General features: G+C 50.5%; 1 protein-coding gene across 1 annotated transcript in view; it reads right to left on the bottom strand.

Moving 5' to 3' along the window:
• LOC148430842 (pancreatic triacylglycerol lipase-like) overlaps nt 1-25,154 on the bottom strand; it is a 309,192-nt gene that overhangs the window by 137,698 nt on the left and 146,340 nt on the right. The window contains exons 11-12 of the mRNA XM_088466434.1: nt 14,445-14,563; nt 4,843-4,959 (exon numbers count right to left, since the gene is read on the bottom strand). Of these exons, the coding sequence (XP_088322560.1) occupies nt 4,849-4,959; nt 14,445-14,563 (230 nt within the window). The 3' untranslated portion in view covers nt 4,843-4,848. The remainder of the gene's footprint in view (nt 1-4,842; nt 4,960-14,444; nt 14,564-25,154) is intronic.

Below are 25,154 nucleotides of genomic sequence, written 5' to 3'. Positions count from 1 at the left end.
TAGGAGCCTATGGAAACGCCATCTATAGATAGCATTGTGTAATAGGAACCTACGGGAACAACATCTATAGATAGCATTGTGTAATAGGAGCCTATGGGAACGCCATCTATAGATAGCATTGTGTAATAGGAACCTACGGGAACACTATATTTAGATAGCATTGTGTAATAGGAACCTACGGGAACACCATCTACAGATAGCTTTGTGTAATAGGAGCCTATGGGAACGCCATCTATAGATAGCATTGTGTAATAGGAGCCTATGGGAACGCCTTCTATAGATAGCAATGTCTAATAGGAGCCTATGGGTACGCCATCTATAGATAGCATTGTGTAATAGGAGCCTATGGGAATGTCATATATAGATAGCATTGTGTAATAGGAACCTACAGGAACGCCATCTATAGATAGCATTGTGTAATAGGAGCCTATGGGAACGCCATATATAGATAGCATTGTGTAATAGGAGCCTATGGGAACGCCATCTATAGATAGTAATGCCTAATAGGAGCCTATGGGAATGCCATCTATAGATAGCATTGTGTAATAGGAACCTACAGGAACGCCATCTATAGATAGCATTGTTTAATAGGAGCCTATGGGAACGCCATATATAGATAGCATTGTGTAATAGGAGCCTATGGGAACACCATCTATAGATAGCAATGTCTAATAGGAGCCTATGGGAACGCCATATATAGATAGTAATGCCTAATAGGAGCCTATGGGAACACCATCTATAGATAGTAATGCCTAATAGGAGCCTATGGGAATGCCATCTATAGATAGCATTGTGTAATAGGAGCCTACAGGAACACCATCTATAGATAGTATTGTGTAATAGGAGCCTAAGGGAACGCCATCTATAGATAGCAATGCCTAATAGGATCCTATGGGAACGCCATCTATAGATAGCAATGCCTAATAGGAGCTTATGGTAACGCCATCTATAGATAGCAATGCCTAATAGGAGCCTATGGGAATGCCATCTATAGATAGCATTGTGTAATAGGAGCCTATGGGAACGCCATATATAGATAGCATTGTGTAATAGGAGCCTATGGGAATGCCATCTATAGATAGCAATGCCTAATAGAAGCCTATGGGAACGCCATCTATAGATAGCAATGCCTAATAGGAGCCTATGGGAACGCATCTATAGATAGCACTGTGTAATAGGAACCTACGGGAACACCATCTATAGATAGCATTGTGTAATAAGAACCTATGGGAACGCCATCTATAGATAGCAATGCCTAATAGGAGCCTATGGGAATGCCATCTATACATAGCATTGTGTAATAGGAGCCTATGGAAATGCCATCTATAGATAGCATTGTGTAATAGGAACCTACGGGAACAACATCTATAGATAGCATTGTGTAATAGGAGCCTATGGGAATGCCATCTATAGATAGCATTGTGTAATAGGAACCTACGGGAACACTATATTTAGATAGCATTGTGTAATAGGAACCTACGGGAACACCATCTACAGATAGCTTTGTGTAATAGGAGCCTATGGGAACGCCATCTATAGATAGCATTGTGTAATAGGAGCCTATGGGAACGCCTTCTATAGATAGCAATGTCTAATAGGAGCCTATGGGTACGCCATCTATAGATAGCATTGTGTAATAGGAGCCTATGGGAATGTCAAATATAGATAGCATTGTGTAATAGGAACCTACAGGAACGCCATCTATAGATAGCATTGTGTAATAGGAGCCTATGGGAACGCCATATATAGATAGCATTGTGTAATAGGAGCCTATGGGAACACCATCTATAGATAGCAATGTCTAATAGGAGCCTATGGGAACGTCATCTATAGATAGCAATGCCTAATAGGAGCCTATGGGAATGCCATCTATAGATAGTAATGCCTAATAGGAGCCTATGGGAACGCCATCTATAGATAGTTATGCCTAATAGGAGCCTATGGGAATGCCATCTATAGATAGCATTGTGTAATAGGAACCTACAGGAACGCCATCTATAGATAGCATTGTGTAATAGGAGCCTATGGGAACGCCATATATAGATACCATTGTGTAATAGGAGCCTATGGGAACACCATCTATAGATAGCAATGTCTAATAGGAGCCTATGGGAACGCCATCTATAGATAGCAATGCCTAATAGGATTTTATGGTAACGCCATCTATAGATAGCAATGCCTAATAGGAGCCTATGGGAATGCCATCTATAGATAGCATTGTGTAATAGGAGCCTATGGGAACGCCATATATAGATAGCATTGTGTAATAGGAGCCTATGGGAATGCCATCTATAGATAGCAATGCCTAATAGAAGCCTATGGGAACGCCATCTATAGATAGCAATGCCTAATAGGAGCCTATGGGAACGCATCTATAGATAGCATTGTGTAATAGGAACCTACGGGAACACCATCTATAGATAGCATTGTGTAATAAGAACCTATGGGAACGCCATCTATAGATAGCAATGCCTAATAGGAGCCTATGGGAATGCCATCTATAGATAGCATTGTGTAATAGGAGCCTATGGGAACGCCATCTATAGATAGCATTGTGTAATAGGAACCTACGGGAACACCATCTATAGATAGCATTGTGTAATAGGAGCCTATGGGAACGCCATCTATAGATAGCATTGTGTAATAGGAACCTACGGGAACACTATCTATAGATAGCATTGTGTAATAGGAACCTACGGGAACACCATCTACAGATAGCTTTGTGTAATAGGAGCCTATGGGAACACCATCTATAGATAGCATTGTGTAATAGGAGCCTATGGGGATGCCATCTATAGACAGCATTGTGTAATAGGAACCGACAGTAACGCCATCTATAGATAGCATTGTGTAATAGGAGCCTATGGGAACGCCATATATAGATAGCATTGTGTAATAGGAGCCTATGGGAACACCATCTATAGATAGCAATGTCTAATAGGAGCCTATGGGAATGTCATCTATAGATAGCAATGCCTAATAGGAGCCTATGGGAATGCCATCTATAGATAGTAATGCCTAATAGGAGCCTATGGGAACGCCATCTATAGATAGTAATGCCTAATAGGAGCCTATGGGAATGCCATCTATAGATAGCATTGTGTAATAGGAACCTACAGGAACGCCATCTATAGATAGCATTGTGTAATAGGAGCCTATGGGAACGCCATATATAGATAGCATTGTGTAATAGGAGCCTATGGGAACACCATCTATAATTAGCAATGTCTAATAGGAGCCTATGGGAACGCCATCTATAGATAGTAATGCCTAATAGGAGCCTATGGGAATGCCATCTATAGATAGCATTGTGTAATAGGAGCCTACGGGAACACCATCTATAGATATTATTGTGTAATAGGAGCCTAAGGGAAGGACATCTATAGATAGCAATGCCTAATAGGATCCTATGGGAACGCCATCTATAGATAGCAATGCCTAATAGGAGCTTATGGTAACGCCATCTATAGATAGCAATGCCTAATAGGAGCCTATGGGAATGCCATCTATAGATAGCATTGTGTAATAGGAGCATATGGGAACGCCATATATAGATAGCATCGTGTAATAGGAGCCTATGGGAATGCCATCTATAGATAGCAATGCCTAATAGAAGCCTATGGGAACGCCATCTATTGATAGCAATGCCTAATAGGAGCCTATGGGAACGCATCTATAGATAGCATTGTGTAATAGGAACCTACGGGAACACCATCTAAAGATAGCATTGTGTAATAAGAACCTATGGGAACACCATCTATAGATAGCAATGCCTAATAGGAGCCTATGGGAATGCCATCTATAGATAGCATTGTGTAATAGGATCCTATGGGAACGCCATCTATAGATAGCATTGTGTAATAGGAACCTACGGGAACACCATCTATAGATAGCATTGTGTAATAGGAGCCTATGGGAACGCCATCTATAGATAGCATTGTGTAATAGGAACCTACGGGAACACTATCTATAGATAGCATTGTGTAATAGGAACCTATGGGAACACCATCTACAGATAGCTTTGTGTAATAGGAGCCTATGGGAACACCATCTATAGATAGCATTATGTAATAGGAGCCTATGGGGGTGCCATCTATAGACAGCATTGTGTAATAGGAGCCTATGGGAACGCCATCTATAGATAGCAATGTCTAATAGGAGCCTATCGGAACGCCATCTATAGATAGCATTGTGTAATAGGAGCCTATGGGAACGCCATATATAGATAGCATTGTGTAATAGGAACCTACGGGAACGCCATCTATAGATAGTATTGTGTAATAGGAGCCTATGGGATCACCATCTATAGAAAGCATTGTGTAATAGGAGCCTATGGGAACGCCATCTATAGATAGCATTGTGTAATAGGAGCCTATGGGAATGCCATATATAGATAGCATTGTGTAATAGGGACCTACGGGAACACCATCTATAAATAGCATTGTGTAATAGGAGCCTATGGGAAGTCCATCTATAGATAGCATTGTGTAATAGGAGCCTACAGGATCCTTTTTGCAGAATTCCCCAGGAGAGATCTACAGTAATAAGATACCTCCCGGCCTCCCCCATGGCTCTCACATGTGCTGGCCTATGGACGTGCATGTGCAATAGGACCGGGACATCCTCACACAGCACAGGACGGCTCTTATTGGTCAGTGACGGGATGTATCGCACCCTCTGTGTGGTTCTCGCTCATTATTCTCTGCCTGGGCTGGGAGACACATGTGTAATATCTCTCTTAGTCTCGTTGTCACAGAGGTCACTTCTCTTCTATTACCTAATAAAGAGAAGGGAACATCCCTGTCTTATCTCCCCTTCCCAGTACTGACGGTTTTCATTTACCAATGATTACGAGGTGATGAGGTAAAAGACTTGGCTGGAACTGGTAACACCGCTGTAGGTATCAGCGTAGTGACCCATCTTGGCACATTCGTCACTTGGGCAGTAGTGGCAGACGCCCTGTAAATGACAGAAAAAATGAAAGGAGCATTTTTATTTTATCTATGTATGTTGTCTTTTATAGATTGTCATAGAGCTTAGTCCATGTGAGAAGTCACTGCCCTAAAGAGCTTACAATCTATAGTGTACAGGTAAATACATGAAACACAATATTTTAAAAATTCTGTATGTTATGGAGAGGAGGAAGTAATCTATACTGTATATTATATGAATGAGTTCTGTGACAGTATACAGGTAAAAACTAGCGGACTTTATATACAGGTGATCTGTTATATCTGGCATAATCACTATATACTAATAATTGTCACTATGCACTAATAATTGTCACTATACACTAATTGTCACTATATACTAATAGTTGTCACTATGCACTAATAATTGTCACTATATACTAATAATTGTCACTATGCACTAATACTTGTCACTATATACTAATAATTGTCACTATGCACTAATAATTGTCACTATGCACTAATTGCCACTATATACTAATAATTATCACTATGCACTAATTGTCACTATATACTAATAATTGTCACTATACTCTAATTGTCAATAGTATATACTGATAATTGTCACTATACACTAATTGTCACTTTATACTAATAGTTGTCACTATGCACTAATAATTGTCACTATATACTAATAATTGTCACTATGCACTAATACTTGTCACTATATACTAATAATTGTCACTATGCACTAATAATTGTCACTATACACTAATTGCCACTATATACTAATAATTGTCACTATGCACTAATTGTCACTATATACTAATAATTGTCACTATACACTAATTGCCACTATATACTAATAATTGTCACTATGCACTAATTGTCACTATATACTAATAATTGTCACTATACACTAATTGCCACTACATACTAATAATTGTCACTATGCACTAATTGTCACTATATACTAATAATTGTCACTATACACTAATGGTCACTATATACTAATAGTTGTCACTATATACTAACAATTGTCACTATATAAAAATAATTGTCTCTATGCACTAATAATTGTCACTATACACTAATTGTCACTATATACTAATAGTTGTCACTATGCACTAATAACTGTCACTATATACTAATAATTGTCACTATGCACTAATAATTGTCACTATATACTAATAATTGTCACGATACACAAATAATTGTCACTATGCACTAATAATTGTCACTATACACTAATAATTGTCACTATGCACTAATGGGCCAATGTATAATTTCTGCATATTTTGCAAAACAATCAGACTATTATCGCGGGTCTTTGCAATCCGGAAAAAAATTATTATTGCTGGAATATAAAAAAAAGATTTTGCGTAAAACTGCAATGCGAAAACCACTGTGGAATGCAAAGTTTAGAGATGCAATTGTGATCCTTAGAGATGCAATGGTGATCATTAGAGATACAATGGTTATCAATAGAGAGACAATGGTGATCATTAGAGACACAATGGTTATCATTAGAGATACAATGGTTATCATTAGAGATACAATGGTTATCATTACAGATACAATGGTGATCATTAGAGATACATTTGTGATCATTAGAGATACAATGGTGATCATTAGAGACGCAATGGTGATCATTAGAGATACAATGGTGATCATTAGATAATTAATGGTGATCATTAGAGATGCAATAGTGATCATTAGAGATACAATGGTGATCATTAGAGATGCAATGGTTATCATTAGAGATGCAATGGTGATCATTAGAGATACAATGGTGATCATTAGAGATGCAAAGATGACCATTAGAGATGCAATGGTGATCATTAGAGACGCAATGGTTATCGTTAGAGACGCAATGGTTATCGTTAGAGATGCAATGGTTATCGTTAGAGTTACAATGGTTATCGTTAGAGATGCAATGGTTATCATTAGAGATACAATGGTGATCGTTAGAGATACAATGGTGATCGTTAGAGATGCAATGGGTATCATTAGAGATACAATGGTGATCATTAGAGATGCAATGGTGATCATTAGAGATACAATGGTGATCATTAGAGATGCAATGGTTATCGTTAGAGATGCAATGGTGATCATTAGAGATACAATGGTGATCATTAGAGATACAATGGGTATCGTTAGAGATGCAATGGTGATCATTAGAGATGCAGTGGTTATCATTAGAGATGCAATGGTTATCGTTAGAGATGCAATGGTTATCATTAGAGATACAATGGTGATCTTTAGAGATACAATGGTGATCATTAGAGATGCAATGGTGATCATTAGAGATGCAATGGTTATCATTAGAGATACAATGGTGATTGTGGGGATACGGGGTTCTCTCAATCACCCAGACACCGAGCAGATGAAACCAACGTGATGGTTTATTTTTCCACAGCACACAGTAACAGATAATATGTCAGGACAAGCAGTAAATACAGTGAACAGGCAATAAACAGGTAGCAGTCCAGACAGAGGCAGTCCCAGTAGAGTATAACGTCCCTGAACAATTCCACGAAATAGCTAGAGACCCTCAGTCCTCACAGTAGAAACTATCACTGATCACACAGCGCTGATAGTCCCTGGGTCCAAACAATTGTTTCCAGGATCCCATACAGTAGAAGCTAATCACAGAATACACAGCAATGAATAGCGTATAGGTCCTTGCAGAATTTCCAAAGTATAAATCCACAGAACTGGTGATGCGTTCCACTAGCACCTTAGCAGAGCGAGGCCTCTTATCCAAAGTCAGCGACTAACATGTCGAGTTGCCTTCTGTGACCTGTTTTGAAATCTTCCAATTTCCCACGATATTGTGACCACCCAGGGGGGTTGCACCGTCTCCTGATTGGTGCGGGTCCCTTATGCTGTCACTTTCTCCTATCTCCTCCGGATATCACTTCCCTGACGAACACTTACTGGGATGGTTCCGTTCAGTCTACCAGATTCACGTGAGACACAAAACAGGCAAATGGAAGGAGGAGTAAATCCTGAGCGTCCCCTGGGGAGGTGGGAATTAACTTAGAGGGTCTTTTGTTCTGGGAGGTGTCACCTTGCTCTAGTGGTTACGAATAACACAGACATATGGACCAGGCTAACATCAAGGCTTATCCAGTATTAAACATTACAATTACTTACATTATTATATTACAGTACATAATAGACATGCTAATGGAAATGTGTGTCCTGATAATGATCACACATACACTAGGAGACGGGAAGGGGAACACAAAAGGACTAAAAAGTAAATTGATCTCTGCAATGACTGAGATGCTGCCAGTACATTTGTAACACATATCTCATGTCCTCACATTCCTCTCCCACTTTTTAGGCCTTGTTCCCTGGGGGGATCCAGAACCACTACAGACTGGGCGAGGTGGGGTGCAGGATAAAGCATCTTGTGTGTGAGTGTGCCACCAGCGTCCCACTGAGTAATGTAACATAAGACCCAGGCTGTGAGAAGCAGTCTAGTTAGACCATCCACAAGTACAAAATTACAATATAACATGTCCCCTTTTACCACCAGAGGATTTAGCAATTGCCTCAAGTCAGATGTTCGATGTTCCCCCTTCACATTATCACACCCCTTTCCCCAAAACATACCAGTCGGGCATCCTAATACACTCACTTCTGGAACACAGGGGCAGTGGGTACCTTCCCCCTCACCACTTTGTACAAGTAACGTCTGCCCATGGGCAGGCAAATATTGGGGCTCTGTACATGGCACTTCTGTGGCAGTGACAATTCCTTCCTCCCCCAAACACCAACTGGGGGGCTGACAACTTTCAGTGCAACATGTGGGCTCCTCACGGCTCGGGCCCCAGGATGAACCTTCTATATGGAACAATGCAGTTAGTGGCTGCAGGGGAACCACCAGGACAGGCTGGTCTTGTCCCGGCCCTCCCCCCTCAAAAGCCAGTGTCTCACCTGGAACTTCTTCTGGGAATCCTCCTCCTTGGTAACTCCCTCTACTAGCCCAGTCAGCTGGATAACTGGTTGGGTACCACTTAGGGTTTTAACCGCTGAACACTCCAAACTTATCTCCGTGAATGTCTTGTGTTCTGTGAGATGCAGGGGGCTGGGTTGTGCAGTGCCTTCTCCCTGGGGTGGGAGAAGGGGTTGCAAGCGCTGTCTCCTGACATCCACCTGGCCTGTACTTGCTGGAATCTTACCAAAGGCAGGCATATCCCCTGGCACATAGTTACAGTCCACACCACTGTCCGAGTTATTACAGGGTGATAACAAATCCTCTTCTGATTTATGATCTGATGTTAGGTTAACAGTCTTTGCTACCCATGTTCCGTTTAAATCACAGGGTACGTACCAACATTTTGCCTGCAATTCCTCAGTTTCCAAATAGGGGAACGGGTACAATCCTTCATATCCTTCAGGGGGAGTTAGGATAGCAGGATATACACAGGGCATTTTCTCCTCAGCCTCCCCCGATGAAATAAAAGAGTCTGCCATTGCCAGTTCATCATGATGGGCCTCTCCCAGCTGAGTATGCTGAACAGCCTGGACCACGATGCCATCTGCGACTGGTATGCTTGTGGTCGGGAAGTGAGACGGTACTCCCCCAACCTTGATGATCTCCTCTCGGACACCATCCTCATAGATCCCCTGGCAGCTGGTTAATAGGTCTCCATCTTCCACCTCAGCAAAAGGGAAGGTGTAGTGCGACTCCTCCTGGGGTGCCTGTATTATGGGCACTGCTTCCTTCACTTGTGCGCTAGCCTCTCCCAGTATAGTACACTGGGCAGCTGTGTCCTTTGGGAGTGGGAGAAGCTGTTGCAGGCGGTGCCTTTCTGCATCCACCCTGCAACACTGGTCCCGCCAGCCTGGGGTATCCAGGAGACCACGATCTGAGGCCTCTTCCTCTGCCACAACAAAGCACGACTCCAGACACTCCAGCTGTTCCCCCACACTCATCGGTGGGCTGTGATCGAGTATAAATGTCCGATAATCAGTGAACGCTTTGGTGGGGTCCGCCTGGTCCTGGAGTATATACTGAAGGATTTCCCTGCACGTGCCAAATTGGCCAGGGATGCCACGCAGCTGGCATTCTGCTATCAACTCCTCTATGCACAGTTCTTCCAGAGGGCTTAGGGGCCCCCCTGACAATGACCCCGCTCCACTGGTAACAGATAATTTTGGGGCAACCCCCTCGGTTGTCTGGCCGGGTTGCAGTAGTCCTATTTCAGATCTTTCCTCTGGGTCTGTCCAGGAGGACAACTTATCCTGGACCTGCCCTTCTGTCTTTGTACAGTGGCTTCCTTGTATCATTTGGGCCATTGTAGCCTTCACTTCCTCTGTGAATTCTTCAAACTCTGGTTCATCCAGCATCTTCCATGTGACTGCTTCACTTCTGCAGTGCATGAAAGCATCTCCCAGATAACACAATTTGTCTGTTAAGCTGGATACTCTCCACCCGCTAATCATCCTCCGAGCATCATTCCAGTATGCCCATATGTACTGCATCCTTATAATAAATAAAATATCCGGCTTCCTAGCCTGCCGACATACCGACTTACCTCCATCCATGAGCTTCACTGCCATGGGAGACTTGAGGCACTGACTTTCTTTCCTTAGCACCATTTTACCTTTTACAGGACTGGCGACCACTCAGTTGCAGGGACCACTTTACTGCAAATTCCTTACATATGGCCTGATCCTCTCTTCTCTATTGTGAGTGACTTCATGCTTTCACTGCTCCTTGATTGATGTCTGAATGTTCCCACTGACGCTGCCGCCAAATGTGAGGATACGGGGTTCTCTCAATCACCCAGACACCGAGCAGATGAAACCAACGTGATGGTTTACTTTTCCACAGCAACAGATAATATGTCAGGACAAGCAGTAAATACAGTGAACAGGCAATAAACAGGTAGCAGTCCAGACAGAGGCAGTTCCAGTAGAGTATAACGTCCCAGAACAATTCCACGAAATAGCTAGAGACCCTCATTCCTCACAGTAGAAACTATCACTGATCACACAGCACTGATAGTCCCTGGGTCCAAACAATTGTTTCCAGGATCCCATACAGTAGAAGCTAATCACAGAATACACAGCAATGAATAGCGTATAGGTCCTTGCAGAATTTCCAAAGTATAAATCCACAGAACTGGTGATGCGTTCCACTAGCACCTTAGCAGAGCGAGGCCTCTTAGCCAAAGTCAGTGACTAACATGTCGAGTTGCCTTCTGTGACCTGTTTTGAAATCTTCCAATTTCCCACGATATTGTGACCACCCAGGGGGGGTTGCACCATCTCCTGATTGGTGCGGGTCCCTTATGCTGTCACTTTCTCCTACCTCCTCCGGGTATCACTTCCCTGACGAATACCTACTGGGATGGTTCCGTTCGGGCTACCAGATTCACGTGAGACACAAAACAGGCAAATGGAAGGAGGAGTAAATCCTGAGCGTCCCCTGGGGAGGTGGGAATTAACTTAGAGGGTCTTTTGTTCTGGGAGGTGTCACCTTGCTCTAGTGGTTACGAATAACACAGACATATGGACCAGGCTAACATCAAGGCTTATCCAGTATTAAACATTACAATTACTTATTATTACAGTACATAATATACATGCTAATGGAAATGTGTGTCCTGAGAATGATCACACATACACTAGGAGACGGGAAGGGGAACACAAAAGGACTAAAAAGTAAATTGATCTCTGCAATGACTGAGATGCTGCCAGTACATTTGTAACACATATCTCATGTCCTCACAGTGATCATTAGAGATGCAATGGTGATCATTAGAGATACAATGGTTATCATTAGAGATGCAATGGTTATCATGTTTGCTTATTACAAATTTGTAGACCAGCACCCTGGAATCTGTTGCATTGTCCATGTCCTGGGAGGAAGCGGAGTATGTGCATTAATCCAACGTTTTCTATGTAAGTATCTAGGGGGACCGCAGTGGCATAAGTTCATCCCAGGCGCCCTGAGGCAACTTATAATTTTGTGCCTCCCCGATTCCCGTCACAGCTGCTGACACTGTAATGTAGCAATTCGCATGCAGACAGGCTATAGATAGATGTAGGCAGCAGGTAATGGCCTGACATGGAGCTCTCCACTAGTGTATGGTGGCTTCTCAGGTGCCGGGAAGGGGTGCCATGTATTGGGTGACCGTGGCGGTACACTCTGGGTACATAGTTACAGCCCTAAGTATTGGTGAATACATTGTGGACAATGGAGGAGGTGCCCCTTCAGAGCTGGAGCCCGGCGGCAGGCGCCTCCATTGTCTCCCATAGTTCTGCCCCTGGGGGACCGCAATACAGATCAGACATGTGTCAGCACAAGGGATCAGCCCAGTATTCATTACAGGTTGTTATATCTGCTGCAGTCTCCACATTTCAGTAGAAAAAAGTTTTCTATGGGGCTGCTTTATTGTGGAATAAACCAAGTTCAGGAATGCAAAGCAAAGCATTGTGGGATAAGATCTGGTACCTAATGGCATCTTTCCAAGGTGTTAATCACTGTTGCCTTTGCATAGATGAGAGGACTTTTCATACATGGGAGGTCCTCTCATACTGTACATGGGAGGTCTTCTCATACTGTATATGAGAGGTCTTCTCATACTCTATATGGGAGGTCTACTCATACTGTACATGGGAGGCCTTCTCATACATGGGAGGTCTTCTCATATTGTATATGGGAAGCCTTCTCATACTGTATATGGGAGGCTTTTTCATACTGTATATGGGAGGCCTTCTCATACATGGGAGGCCTTCTCATACATGAAAGGCCTACTAATACATGGGATGCCTTCTCTTACATGGGAAGTCTGCTCATACATGAGAAGCCTTCTTATACTGTACATGGGAGGCTTTCTCATACATGGGAGGCCTTCTCATACATGGGAAGTCTTCTTATACATGGGAGGCCTTTCTAACCATGGGAGGCCTTCTCAGTCATGGGAGGTCTTCTCATACATGGGAGGCCTTGTCAACCATGGGAGGCCTTCTCATACATGAGTGGGCTCTCAGATCTCCCTCTCCTCCTGTCATCTTATGAAAAAGGAGCAAGAGAATCATACAAGGGAGGTCTTTCTCATACATGGGAGGTCTTCTCATACATTGGAGGTCTTCTCATACATGGGAGGCCTTTTTTAAACATGGGAGGCCTTATCATACATGGGATACATTCTCATATGTGGGCTCTCAGGTCTCTCCTACTGTCGTCTTATGAAAGAGGAGCAAGAAAATCATGCATGGGAGGCCTTCTCATACTGTACATGGGATGCCTTTGCATACATGGGCGGTCTTCTCATACATTGGAGGCCTTCTCATACATGGGAGGCCTTCTCATACATGGGATATCTTCTCATACATTGGAGGTCTTCTCATACATGGGAGTCCTTCTCATACATGAGTGGGCTCTCAGATCTCCATCTCCTACCGTTGTCTTATGAAAGATAAGAAAGAAAATCATACAAGAGAGGCCTTCTCAAAATCATACATCAGAGGTCTTTGCATACATGGGTGGTCTGCTCATACATGGGAGATCTCATACATGGGAGATCTTGTCATACATGGGAGATCTTCTCATACATGGCAGGTCTTCTCATACATGGGAGGCATTCTGATACTGTACATGGGAGGCCTTCTCATACATGGGCAGTCTTCTCATACATGTGAGGTTTTCTCATACATAGGAGGCTGTCTCATACTTGGGAGGTCTTCTCATACTGCACATCGGAGGCCTTCTGATACTGTACATGGGAGGCCTTCTCATACATGGGCAGTCTTCTCATACATGTGAGGTTTTCTCATACATGGGTGGTCTCATACATGGGAGGTCTTCTCATACATGAGAGGCTGTCTCATACTTGAGATGCCTTCTCAACCATGGGAGGCCTTCTCATACATGGGCAGTCTTCTCATACATGGAAGATCTACATGGGAGGTCTTGTCAGACATGTGAGGTCTTCTCCTCTGTTGTCATATGAAAGAGGAGCAAGAAAATCACACATGGGAGGCTCTCATACTGTACATGGGAGGACTTAGCACACATGGGCTGTCTTCTCATACATGGGAGACCTTCTCAACCATGGGGGGCCTTCTCATACATTGAAGGCCTTTTCAACCATGGCAGACTTTCTCACAGATGAGTTGGCTCTCAGAACCCCTTCTCCTGCTGTCGTCTTATGAAAGAGGAGCAAGAAAATCCGATACATTTTTGCAACATATGAAAATATAACATTTCTACTACAGTATATTTCAATTGCAAGACAGAGGTCTTTGCTAATAGATATTTAAATTTTATTGCAATCATTTTCTAAAAAAAAAACCTTCATTCCTGGCTTAATACAGTACTTCTGACTGATACCACATTATTACATTGATCATGCAATAATTTATCAAAGCACATTTTTTTGTGAACTCCATCTTGTTACATTGGCCTTTCTGTACCAATCTGGTTTTGCATAAATCTTAGTCCTGAATCTGCAAAATTGTGATACTTTGCAAATCTTGCACTTTATTACATTTGGGCCAGAGACTCACCGCTTTGTAGCTTTTCCAGTCAGTGCACGGGTAGCTGATGAAGCTGTTGGGGTCTATGATGCTCTCTGCGTAATACGTGATGGCCTTGCCGTGGTTACATGGGCCAAAGACCACGGCTCCTGCAAAGAAGATCCAGACACCAAAAGGTTAATGTCAGGAAAACGTATGTGTATCCTCGCTGAGAGGGGTGGATGGATACTAATCACCTTGGCCCGAACTTGTCTTAAGCTGTCAGGGATAAGAATTGTCCCCTTGTCTGCGCGATAGATTTAATATATGAGCAGACTTGACCTCAATAGGCCTCTGTCCCCACAATAGGCCACACCTCCGTCCCCACAATAGGCCACACCTCCCCCATCACCTGGACCCGCCATTGCTCTCTATGGCCATGTGTATCCTCAATGTATGTCTCCCATTGTATTCCTTCTAATGACATGGAATCAGACTCACCTGATATTCTACAGTATATAAAAAATGGATCCTTTCCCGACTGGAGGTGGCCATGCTGCTATCTAATGGAGCATACGCACAGTCAGATTTGTCAGATGAACTATCTGAACGATTTGAACTATGAACGATTTTTGACTGCAGTAAAATGAATGGAATCATCCAAATCTGACTGCAAACACATCAGATGTCAGATATCGTTATCTGACCATCGGTAACGCGCATCGTTCATCGTTCAGGCATGTCAGATATGTCAGATTTTCCTTCAGATATGAACGATTGAATGATTTTTTAAATCGTTATCGTTCAGATCTGAAGAAAAATCTGACCGTGTGTATGCACCATAACACTATATGTAACCATTGCTGGGAACTCTTCACCATAACTGATCCGCTGATAGGAAGGCAATAGGCAAAATAGAAATAATAAACCCACTTTTGAGGACCGGGGACTCACTATTTACAAATGAGTGGGTCCCCGGGGACGCGCTCCGCTACAGCCAATCCCTTGCCGCCAATTAAGTGGCTGACAAGGGCGGGCTGGGCTGCGAGGCAGAGAGAGGGGAATATGTTTCCTGGACTGGACCCCTCCCTCTGTAATCTAGCTGTAACTATTGGTAGTTACAGGAGTGGGCGGGATATTGCATGTCTGCGCGGAGGAATTCTCGCCTGCCATGAGGCTTCTCTCCCTTCTCTGCTAGCTCCGGTCCTTCTCCCTGCGGCACTGTCAGCAGTTGGGAGGAGAGTGACCATGCCGTTGGAGCAGCAGCGCTGACTGCAGCGTGGAAGAAAATAACTGCGGTGTTGTGAGGTGAAGTACAGCCCGCTAGCGCAAGCAGAAACCCCCCTGTGAGCCAAATGTGTTTATTATAGAGGAGACGGCCTTGTCTGTGCCCCCGGAGGCCACCTGCAATAGCGACGGAGCTACAGTGCTTACAGGCAGAGAGCTGACTGGAAGAGCTAGGGATGGACTTTGATGGTCGATGTTTGCCGACCATTGATGTTTGCTTCCGATGTTAGTGTTTTTACCATTCGATGACAGCATTCCGATGTTTGCTGCCATCGAATGGTAATCATTCAATGGTGTTGGGATGGTGGCTTCTTTTCTTTAAATACTAAAAGCTCTGCCTCCCCTGGCTGCTGTGTGCCATGTCTCTGCCTCCCCTGGCTGCTGTGTGCTGTGCCTCTGCCTCCCCTGGCTGCTGTGTTCTGTGTCTCTGCCTCCCCTGGCCGCTCTGTGCCGTGTCTCTGCCTCCCCTGGCTGCTGTGTGCCATGTCTCTGCCTCCCCTGGCTGCTGTGTGCCGTGCCTCTGTCTCCCCTGGATGCTGTGTGCCGTGTGCTGTGTCTCTGCCTCCCCTGGCTGCTGTGTGCCATGTCTCTGCCTCCCCTTGCTGCTGTGTGCTGTGTACCTGCCTACCCTGGCTGCTGTGTTCTGTGACTCTGCCTCCCATGGTTGCTGTGTGCCGTGTCTCTTCCACCCCTGGCTGCTGTGTTCTGTGTCTCTGCCTCCCCTGGCTGCTGTGTTCTGTGTCTCTACCTCCCTTGGCTGCTGTGCTCTGTGCCTCTGCCTCCCCTGGCTACTCTGTGCCGTGTCTCTGAATCCGCTGGCTGCTGTGTGCTGTGACTCTGCCTCCCCTGGCTGCTGTGTGCCGTGTCTCTGCCTCCCATGGCTGCTGTGTGCCATGTCTCTGCCTCCTCTGGCTGCTGTGTGCTGTGCCTCTGCCTCCCCTGGCTGCTGTGTGCCATGTCTCTGCCTCCCCTGGCTGCTGTGTGCTGTGTCTCTGCCTCCCCTATCAGCTGTGTGCTGTGTCTCTGCCTCCCCTGGCTGCAGTGTCTCTGCCTCCCCTGGCTGCTGTGTGCCATGTCTCTGCCTCCCCTGGATGCTGTGTGCCGTGCCTCAGCTTCCCCTGGATGTTGTGTGCCGTGCCTCCGCCTCCCCTGGCTGCTGTGTGCCATGCCTCTACATTCCCTGGATGCTGTGTCTCTGCCTCCCCTGACTGCTGTCTGCTGTGTCTCTGCCTCCCCTGGCTTCTGTGTCTCTGCCTCCCCTGGCTGCTGGGTTCTGTGTCTCTGCCTCCCCTGGCTGCTGTGTGGCTTGTCTTTGCCTCCCCTGGCTGCTGTGTGCCGTGTCTCTGCCTCCCCTGGCTGCTGTGTCTCTGCCTCCCCTGGCTGCTGTGTGCCTTGTCTCTGCCTCCCCTGGCTGCTGTGGGCCGAGCCTCTGCATTCCCTAGCTGATGTGTGCCATATCTCTGCCTCCCCTGGCTGCTGTGTGCTGTCGCTGCCTCCCATTGCTGCTGTGTGCCATGACTCTGCCTCCCCTGGCTGCAGTGTGCCATATCTATGCCTTCCCTGGCTGCTGTGTGCTGTGTCTCTGCCTCCCTTGGCTGCTGTGTTCTGTGTCTCTGCCTCCCCTGGCTGCTTTATTCTGTGTCTCTACCTCCCCTGGCTGCTGTGTCTCTGCCTCCCCTGGCTGCTGTGTGCCATGGCTCTGCCTCCCCTGGCTGCTGTGTGCTGTGTCTCTTCCTCCCCTGGCTGCTGTGTGCCGTGTCTCTGCCTCCCCTGGCTGCTGTGTGCCATGTCTCTGCCTCCCATGGCTGCTTTGTTCTGTGTCTCTGCCTCCCCTGGCTGCTTTGTGCTGTGTCTCTGCCTCCCCTGGCTGCTGTGTGCTGTGTCTCTGCCTCCCCTGGCTGCTGTGTTTCTACCTCCCCTGGCTGCAGTATCTCTGCATTCCCTGGCTGCTGTGTGCCATGCCTCTGACTCCCCTGGCTGCTGTATGCCGTGTTTCTGCCTCCCATGGCTGCTGTGTGCTGTGTCTCTGCCTCCCCTGGCCGCTGTGTTCCGTGTCGCTGCCTCCCCTGGCCGCTGTGTGCCATGTCTCTGCCTCCCCTGGCTGCTGTGTGCCGTGTCTCTGCCTCCCCTGGCTGCTGTGTGCCATGTCTCTGCCTACCCTGGCTGCTATGTTCTGTGTCTCTGCCTCCCCTGGCCACTGTGTGCCGTGTCTCTGCCTCCCCTGGCTGCTGTGTGCCGTGCCTCTGCCTACCCTGGCTGCTATGTTCTGTGTCTCTGCCTCCCCTGGCTGATCTGTGCCGTGTCTCTGCCTCCCCTGGCTGCTCTGTGCCGTGTCTCTGCCACTCCTGGCCGCTGTGTTCTGTGTCTCTGCCTCCCCTGGCCACTGTGTGCCATGTCTCTGCCTCCCCTGGCCTCTGTGTGCCGTGTCTCTGCCTCTCCTGGATGCTGTGTGCCATGGCTCTGCCTCCCCTGGCCGCTGTGTGCCGTGGCTCTGCCTCCCCTGGCTGCTGTGTGCCATGCCTCTGCCTCCCCTGGATGCTGTGTGCCACGTGCTGTGTCTGCCTCCCCTGGCTGCTGTGTGCCATGTCTCTGCCTCCCCTGGCTGCTGTGTGCCGTGTATCTGCCTACCCTGGCTGCTGTGTTCTGTGACTCTGCCTCCCATGGTTGCTGTGTGCCGTGTCTCTTCCACCCCTGGCTGCTGTGTTCTGTGTCTCTGCCGCCCCTGGCTGATGTGTTCTGTGTCTCTGCATCCCCTGGCTGCTGTGTTCAGTGTCTCTGCCTCCCCTGGCAGCTCTGTGCCGTGTCTCTGCCTCCCCTGGCTGCTGTGTTCTGTGTCTCTACCTCCCCTGGCTGCTGTGTCTGTGCCTCCCCTGGCTGCTGTGGGCCATGGCTCTGCCTCCCCTGGCTGCTGTGTGCTGTGTCTCTTCCTCCCCTGGCTGCTGTGTGCCATGTCTCTGCCTCCCCTGGCTGCTGTGTGCCATGTCTCTGCCTCTCCTGGCTGCTGTGGCCCTGTCTCCTGCCTCACTTGGCTGCTGTGTGCTGTGTCTCTGACTTCTCTGGCTGCTGTGTGTTGCGTCTCTGCCTCCCCTGGCTGCTGTGTGCCGTGCCTCTGCCTCCCCTGGCTGCTGTGTCTCTGCAACCCCTGGCTGCTGTGTGCCATGTCTCTGCCTCTCCTGGTTGCTGTGTGCTGTGTCTCTGCCTCCCCTGGCTGCTGTGTGCTGTGTCTCTGCCTCCCCTGGCTGCTGTGTGCTGTGTCTCTGCCTCCCCTGGCTGCTGTGTGCTGTGTCTCTGCCTCCCCTGGCTGCTGTGTGCCGTGTCTCTGCCTCACCTGGCTGCTGTGTGCCGTGTCTCTGCCTCCCATGGCTGCTGTGTGCCGTGTCTCTGCCTCCCCTGGCTGCTGTGTGCTGTGCCTCTGCCTCCCCTGGCTGCTGTGTGCCATGTCTCTTCCTCCCCTGGCTGCTGTGTGCTGTGTCTCTGCCTCCCCTATCAGCTGTGTGCTGTGTCTCTGCCTCCCCTGGCTGCAGTGTCTCTGCCTCCCCTGGCTGCTGTGTGCCATGTCTCTGCCTCCCCTGGCTGCTGTGTGCCCTGCCTCAGCTTCCCCTGGATGTTGTGTGCCGTGCCTCCGCCTCCCCTGGCTGCTGTGTGCCGTGCCTCTACATTCCCTGGATGCTGTGTCTCTGCCTCCCCTGACTGATTTCTGCTGTGTCTCTGCCTCCCCTGGCTTCTGTGTCTCTGCCTCCCCTGGCTGCTGGGTTCTGTGTCTCTGCCTCCCCTGGCTGCTGTGTGGCTTGTCTTTGCCTCCCCTGGCTTCTGTGTGCCGTGTCTCTGCCTCCCCTGGCTGCTGTGTCTCTGTCTCCCCTGGCTGCTGTGTGCATTGTCTCTGCCTCCCCTGGCTGCTGTGGGCCGAGCCTCTACATTCCCTAGCTGATGTGTGCCATATCTCTGCCTCCCCTGGCTGCTGTGTGCTGTCGCTGCCTCCCATTGCTGCTGTGTGCCATGACTCTGCCTCCCCTGGCTGCAGTGTGCCATATCTATGCCTTCCCTGGCTGCTGTGTGCTGTGTCTCTGCCTCCCTTGGCTGCTGTGTTCTGTGTCTCTGCCTCCCCTGGCTGCTTTATTCTGTGTCTCTACCTCCCCTGGCTGCTGTGTCTCTGCCTCCCCTGGCTGCTGTGTGCCATGGCTCTGCCTCCCCTGGCTGCTGTGTGCTGTGTCTCTTCCTCCCCTGGCTGTTGTGTGCCGTGTCTCTGCCTCCCCTGGCTGCTGTGTGCCATGTCTCTGCCTCCCATGGCTGCTTTGTTCTGTGTCTCTGCCTCCCCTGGCTGCTTTGTGCTGTGTCTCTGCCTCCCCTGGCTGCTGTGTGCTGTGTCTCTGCCTCCCCTGGCTGCTGTGTTTCTACCTCCCCTGGCTGCAGTATCTCTGCATTCCCTGGCTACTGTGTGCCATGCCTCTGACTACCCTGGCTGCTGTATGCCGTGTTTCTGCCTCCCATGGCTGCTGTGTGCTGTATCTCTGCCTCCCCTGGCCGCTGTGTTCCGTGTCGCTGCCTCCCCTGGCCGCTGTGTGCCATGTCTCTGCCTCCCCTGGCTGCTGTGTGCCGTGTCTCTGCCTCCCCTGGCTGCTGTGTGCCATGTCTCTGCCTACCCTGGCTGCTATGTTCTGTGTCTCTGCCTCCCCTGGCTGCTGTGGGCCATGGCTCTGCCTCCCCTGGCTGCTGTGTGCTGTGTCTCTTCCTCCCCTGGCTGCTGTGTGCCATGTCTCTGCCTCCCCTGGCTGCTGTGTGCCATGTCTCTGCCTCTCCTGGCTGCTGTGGCCCTGTCTCCTGCCTCACTTGGCTGCTGTGTGCTGTGTCTCTGACTTCTCTGGCTGCTGTGTGTTGCGTCTCTGCCTCCCCTGGCTGCTGTGTGCCGTGCCTCTGCCTCCCCTGGCTGCTGTGTCTCTGCAACCCCTGGCTGCTGTGTGCCATGTCTCTGCCTCTCCTGGTTGCTGTGTGCTGTGTCTCTGCCTCCCCTGGCTGCTGTGTGCTGTGTCTCTGCCTCCCCTGGCTGCTGTGTGCTGTGTCTCTGCCTCCCCTGGCTGCTGTGTGCTGTGTCTCTGCCTCCCCTGGCTGCTGTGTGCCGTGTCTCTGCCTCACCTGGCTGCTGTGTGCCGTGTCTCTGCCTCCCATGGCTGCTGTGTGCCGTGTCTCTGCCTCCCCTGGCTGCTGTGTGCTGTGCCTCTGCCTCCCCTGGCTGCTGTGTGCCATGTCTCTTCCTCCCCTGGCTGCTGTGTGCTGTGTCTCTGCCTCCCCTATCAGCTGTGTGCTGTGTCTCTGCCTCCCCTGGCTGCAGTGTCTCTGCCTCCCCTGGCTGCTGTGTGCCATGTCTCTGCCTCCCCTGGCTGCTGTGTGCCCTGCCTCAGCTTCCCCTGGATGTTGTGTGCCGTGCCTCCGCCTCCCCTGGCTGCTGTGTGCCGTGCCTCTACATTCCCTGGATGCTGTGTCTCTGCCTCCCCTGACTGATTTCTGCTGTGTCTCTGCCTCCCCTGGCTTCTGTGTCTCTGCCTCCCCTGGCTGCTGGGTTCTGTGTCTCTGCCTCCCCTGGCTGCTGTGTGGCTTGTCTTTGCCTCCCCTGGCTTCTGTGTGCCGTGTCTCTGCCTCCCCTGGCTGCTGTGTCTCTGTCTCCCCTGGCTGCTGTGTGCATTGTCTCTGCCTCCCCTGGCTGCTGTGGGCCGAGCCTCTACATTCCCTAGCTGATGTGTGCCATATCTCTGCCTCCCCTGGCTGCTGTGTGCTGTCGCTGCCTCCCATTGCTGCTGTGTGCCATGACTCTGCCTCCCCTGGCTGCAGTGTGCCATATCTATGCCTTCCCTGGCTGCTGTGTGCTGTGTCTCTGCCTCCCTTGGCTGCTGTGTTCTGTGTCTCTGCCTCCCCTGGCTGCTTTATTCTGTGTCTCTACCTCCCCTGGCTGCTGTGTCTCTGCCTCCCCTGGCTGCTGTGTGCCATGGCTCTGCCTCCCCTGGCTGCTGTGTGCTGTGTCTCTTCCTCCCCTGGCTGTTGTGTGCCGTGTCTCTGCCTCCCCTGGCTGCTGTGTGCCATGTCTCTGCCTCCCATGGCTGCTTTGTTCTGTGTCTCTGCCTCCCCTGGCTGCTTTGTGCTGTGTCTCTGCCTCCCCTGGCTGCTGTGTGCTGTGTCTCTGCCTCCCCTGGCTGCTGTGTTTCTACCTCCCCTGGCTGCAGTATCTCTGCATTCCCTGGCTACTGTGTGCCATGCCTCTGACTACCCTGGCTGCTGTATGCCGTGTTTCTGCCTCCCATGGCTGCTGTGTGCTGTATCTCTGCCTCCCCTGGCCGCTGTGTTCCGTGTCGCTGCCTCCCCTGGCCGCTGTGTGCCATGTCTCTGCCTCCCCTGGCTGCTGTGTGCCGTGTCTCTGCCTCCCCTGGCTGCTGTGTGCCATGTCTCTGCCTACCCTGGCTGCTATGTTCTGTGTCTCTGCCTCCCCTGGCTGATCTGTGCCGTGTCTCTGCCTCCCCTGGCTGCTCTGTGCCGTGTCTCTGCCTCTCCTGGCCGCTGTGTTCTGTGTCTCTGCCTCCCCTGGCCACTGTGTGCCATGTCTCTGCCTCCCCTGGCCTCTGTGTGCCGTGTCTCTGCCTCTCCTGGATGCTGTGTGCCATGGCTCTGCCTCCCCTGGCCGCTGTGTGCCGTGGCTCTGCCTCCCCTGGATGCTGTGTGCCATGTTTCTGCCTCCCCTGGCTGCTGTGTGCCATGCCTCTGCCTCCCCTGGATGCTGTGTGCCACGTGCTGTGTCTGCCTCCCCTGGCTGCTGTGTGCCATGTCTCTGCCTCCCCTGGCTGCTGTGTGCCGTGTATCTGCCTACCCTGGCTGCTGTGTTCTTTGACTCTGCCTCCCATGGTTGCTGTGTGCCGTGTCTCTTCCACCCCTGGCTGCTGTGTTCTGTGTCTCTGCCGCCCCTGGCTGATGTGTTCTGTGTCTCTGCCTCCCCTGGCTGCTGTGTTCAGTGTCTCTGCCTCCCCTGGCAGCTCTGTGCCAGGTCTCTGCCTCCCCTGGCTGCTGTGTTCTGTGTCTCTGCCTCCCCTGGCAGCTCTGTGCCGTGTCTCTGCCTCCCCTGGCTGCTGTGTTCTGTGTCTCTACCTCCCCTGGCTGCTGTGTCTCTGCCTCCCCTGGCTGCTGTGTGCCATGGCTCTGCCTCCCCTGGCTGCTGTGTGCTGTGTCTCTTCCTCCCCTGGCTGCTGTGTGCCATGTCTCTGCCTCCCCTGGCTGCTGTGTGCCATGTCTCTGCCTCTCCTGGCTGCTGTGTGCTGTGTCTCCTGCCTCCCCTGGCTGCTGTGGCCCTGTCTCCTGCCTCACTTGGCTGCTGTGTGCTGTGTCTCTGCCTTCCCTGGCTGCTGTGTGTTGCGTCTCTGCCTCCCCTGGCTGCTGTGTGCCGTGCCTCTGCCTCCCCTGGCTGCTGTGTCTCTGCAACCCCTGGCTGCTGTTTGCCATGTCTCTGCCTCTCCTGGTTGCTGTGTCTCTGCCTCCCCTGGCTGCTGTGTGCTGTGTCTCTGCCTCCCCTGGCTGCTGTGTGCTGTGTCTCTGCCTCCCCTGGCTGCTGTGTGCCGTGTCTCTGCCTCCCCTGGCTGCTGTGTGCCGTGTCTCTGCCTCCCCTGGCTGCTGTGTGCCGTGTCTCTGCCTCCCCTGGCTGCTGTGTGCCGTGTCTCTGCCTCCCCTGGCTGCTGTGTGCTGTGTCTCTGCCTCCCCTGGCTGCTGTGTGCTGTGTCTCTGCCTCCCCTGGCTGCTGTGTGCTGTGTCTCTACCTCCCGTGGCTGCTGTGTGCTGTGTCTCTGTCTCCCCTGGCTGCTGTGTCTCTGTCTCCACTGGCTGCTGTGTGCTGTGTGCCGTGTCTCTGCCTCCCCTGGCTGCTGTGTGCTGTGTCACTGCCTCCCCTGGCTGCTGTGTGCCGTGTCTCCTGCCTCCCCTGGCTGCTGTGTGCCATGTCTCTGCCTCCCCGGGCTGCTGTGTGCCATGTCTCTGCCTCCCTTGGCTGCTGTGTGCTGTGTCTCTGCCTCCCCTGGCTGCTGTGTGCCGTGTCTTAGCCTCCCCTGGCTGCTGTGTCTCTGTCTCCACTGGCTGCTGTGTGCTGTGTCTCTGCCTCCCCTGGCTGCTGTGTGCCATGTCTCCTGCCTCCCCTGGCTGCTGTGTGCCATGTCTCTGCCTCCCCTGGCTGCTGTGTGCTGTGTCTCTGCCTCCACTGGCTGCTGTGTGCTGTGTCTCTGCCTCCCCTGGGTGCTGTGTGCTGTGTCTCTGCCTCCCCTGGCTGCTGTGTGCCGTGTCTCTGCCTCCCCTGGCTGCTGTGTCTCTGTCTCCACTGGCTGCTGTGTGCTGTGTGCCGTGTCTCTGCCTCCCCTGGCTGCAGTGTGCTGTGTCTCTGCCTCACCTGGCTGCTGTGTGCCGTGTCTCCTGCCTCCCCTGGCTGCTGTGTGCCGTGTCTCTGCCTCCCCTGGCTGCTGTGTTCTATGCCTCTCCGTCCCCTGGCTGCTCTGTGCCGTGTCTCTGCCTCCCCTGGCTGCTGTGTGCCGTGTCTCTGCCTCTCCTGGCTGCTGTGTGCCGTGTGTCTGCCTCCCCTGGCTGCTGTGTGCCGTGCCTCTGCCTGACGTGGCTGCTGTGTGCCGTGCCTCTGCCTCCCCTTGCTGCTGTGTCTCTGCCTCCCCTGGCTGCTCTGCACCATGTCTCTGCCACCCCTGGCTGCTGTGTGCTGTGCCTCTGCCTCCCCAGGCTGCAGTGTGCCGTGTCTGTGTTTCCACTGGCTGCTGTGTGCCATGTCTCTGCCTCCCCTGGCTGCTGTGTGCTGTGTCTCTGCCTCCCCTGGCTGCTGTGTGCCGTGCCTCTGCCTCCCCTGGCTGCTGTGTGCCATGCCTCTGCCACCCGTGGCTGCTGTGTTCCGTGCCTCTGCCTCCCCTGGCTGCTGTGTATCTGCCACCCCTGGCTGCTGTGTGCCGTGCCTCTGCCTCCCCTGGATGCTGTGTCTCTGCCTCCCTGGCAGCTGTGTGCCGAGCCCCCCTGGCTGCTGTGTGCCGTGTCTCTGCCTCCCCTGGCTGATCTGTGCCGTGTATCTGCCTCCCCTGGCTGCTCTGTGCCGTGTCTCTGCCTCTCCTGGCTGCTGTGTTCTGTGTCTCTGCCTCCCCTGGCCGCTGTGTGCCATGTCTCTGCCTCCCCTGGCCTCTGTGTGCCGTGTCTCTGCCTCTCCTGGATGCTGTGTGCCATGTCTCTGCCTCCCCTGGCCGCTGTGTGCCATGGCTCTGCCTCCCCTGGATGCTGTGTGCCATGTCTCTGCCTCCCCTGGCTGCTGTGTGCCGTGCCTCTGCCTCCCCTGGATGCTGTGTGCCGCGTGCTGTGTCTCTGCCTCCCCTGGCTGCTGTGTGCCATGTCTCTGCCTTCGCTGGCTGCTGTGTGCCATGTATCTGCCTACCCTGGCTGCTGTGTTCTGTGACTCTGCCTCCCATG

This window comes from Taudactylus pleione, unplaced genomic scaffold (assembly GCF_031769625.1).
Source record: "Taudactylus pleione unplaced genomic scaffold, aTauple2 ptg003137l, whole genome shotgun sequence".
NCBI lineage: Eukaryota > Metazoa > Chordata > Amphibia > Anura > Myobatrachidae > Taudactylus > Taudactylus pleione.
Note: the sequence above shows the minus strand (reverse complement) of the source record. Positions and strands in the feature narration are given on the sequence as shown.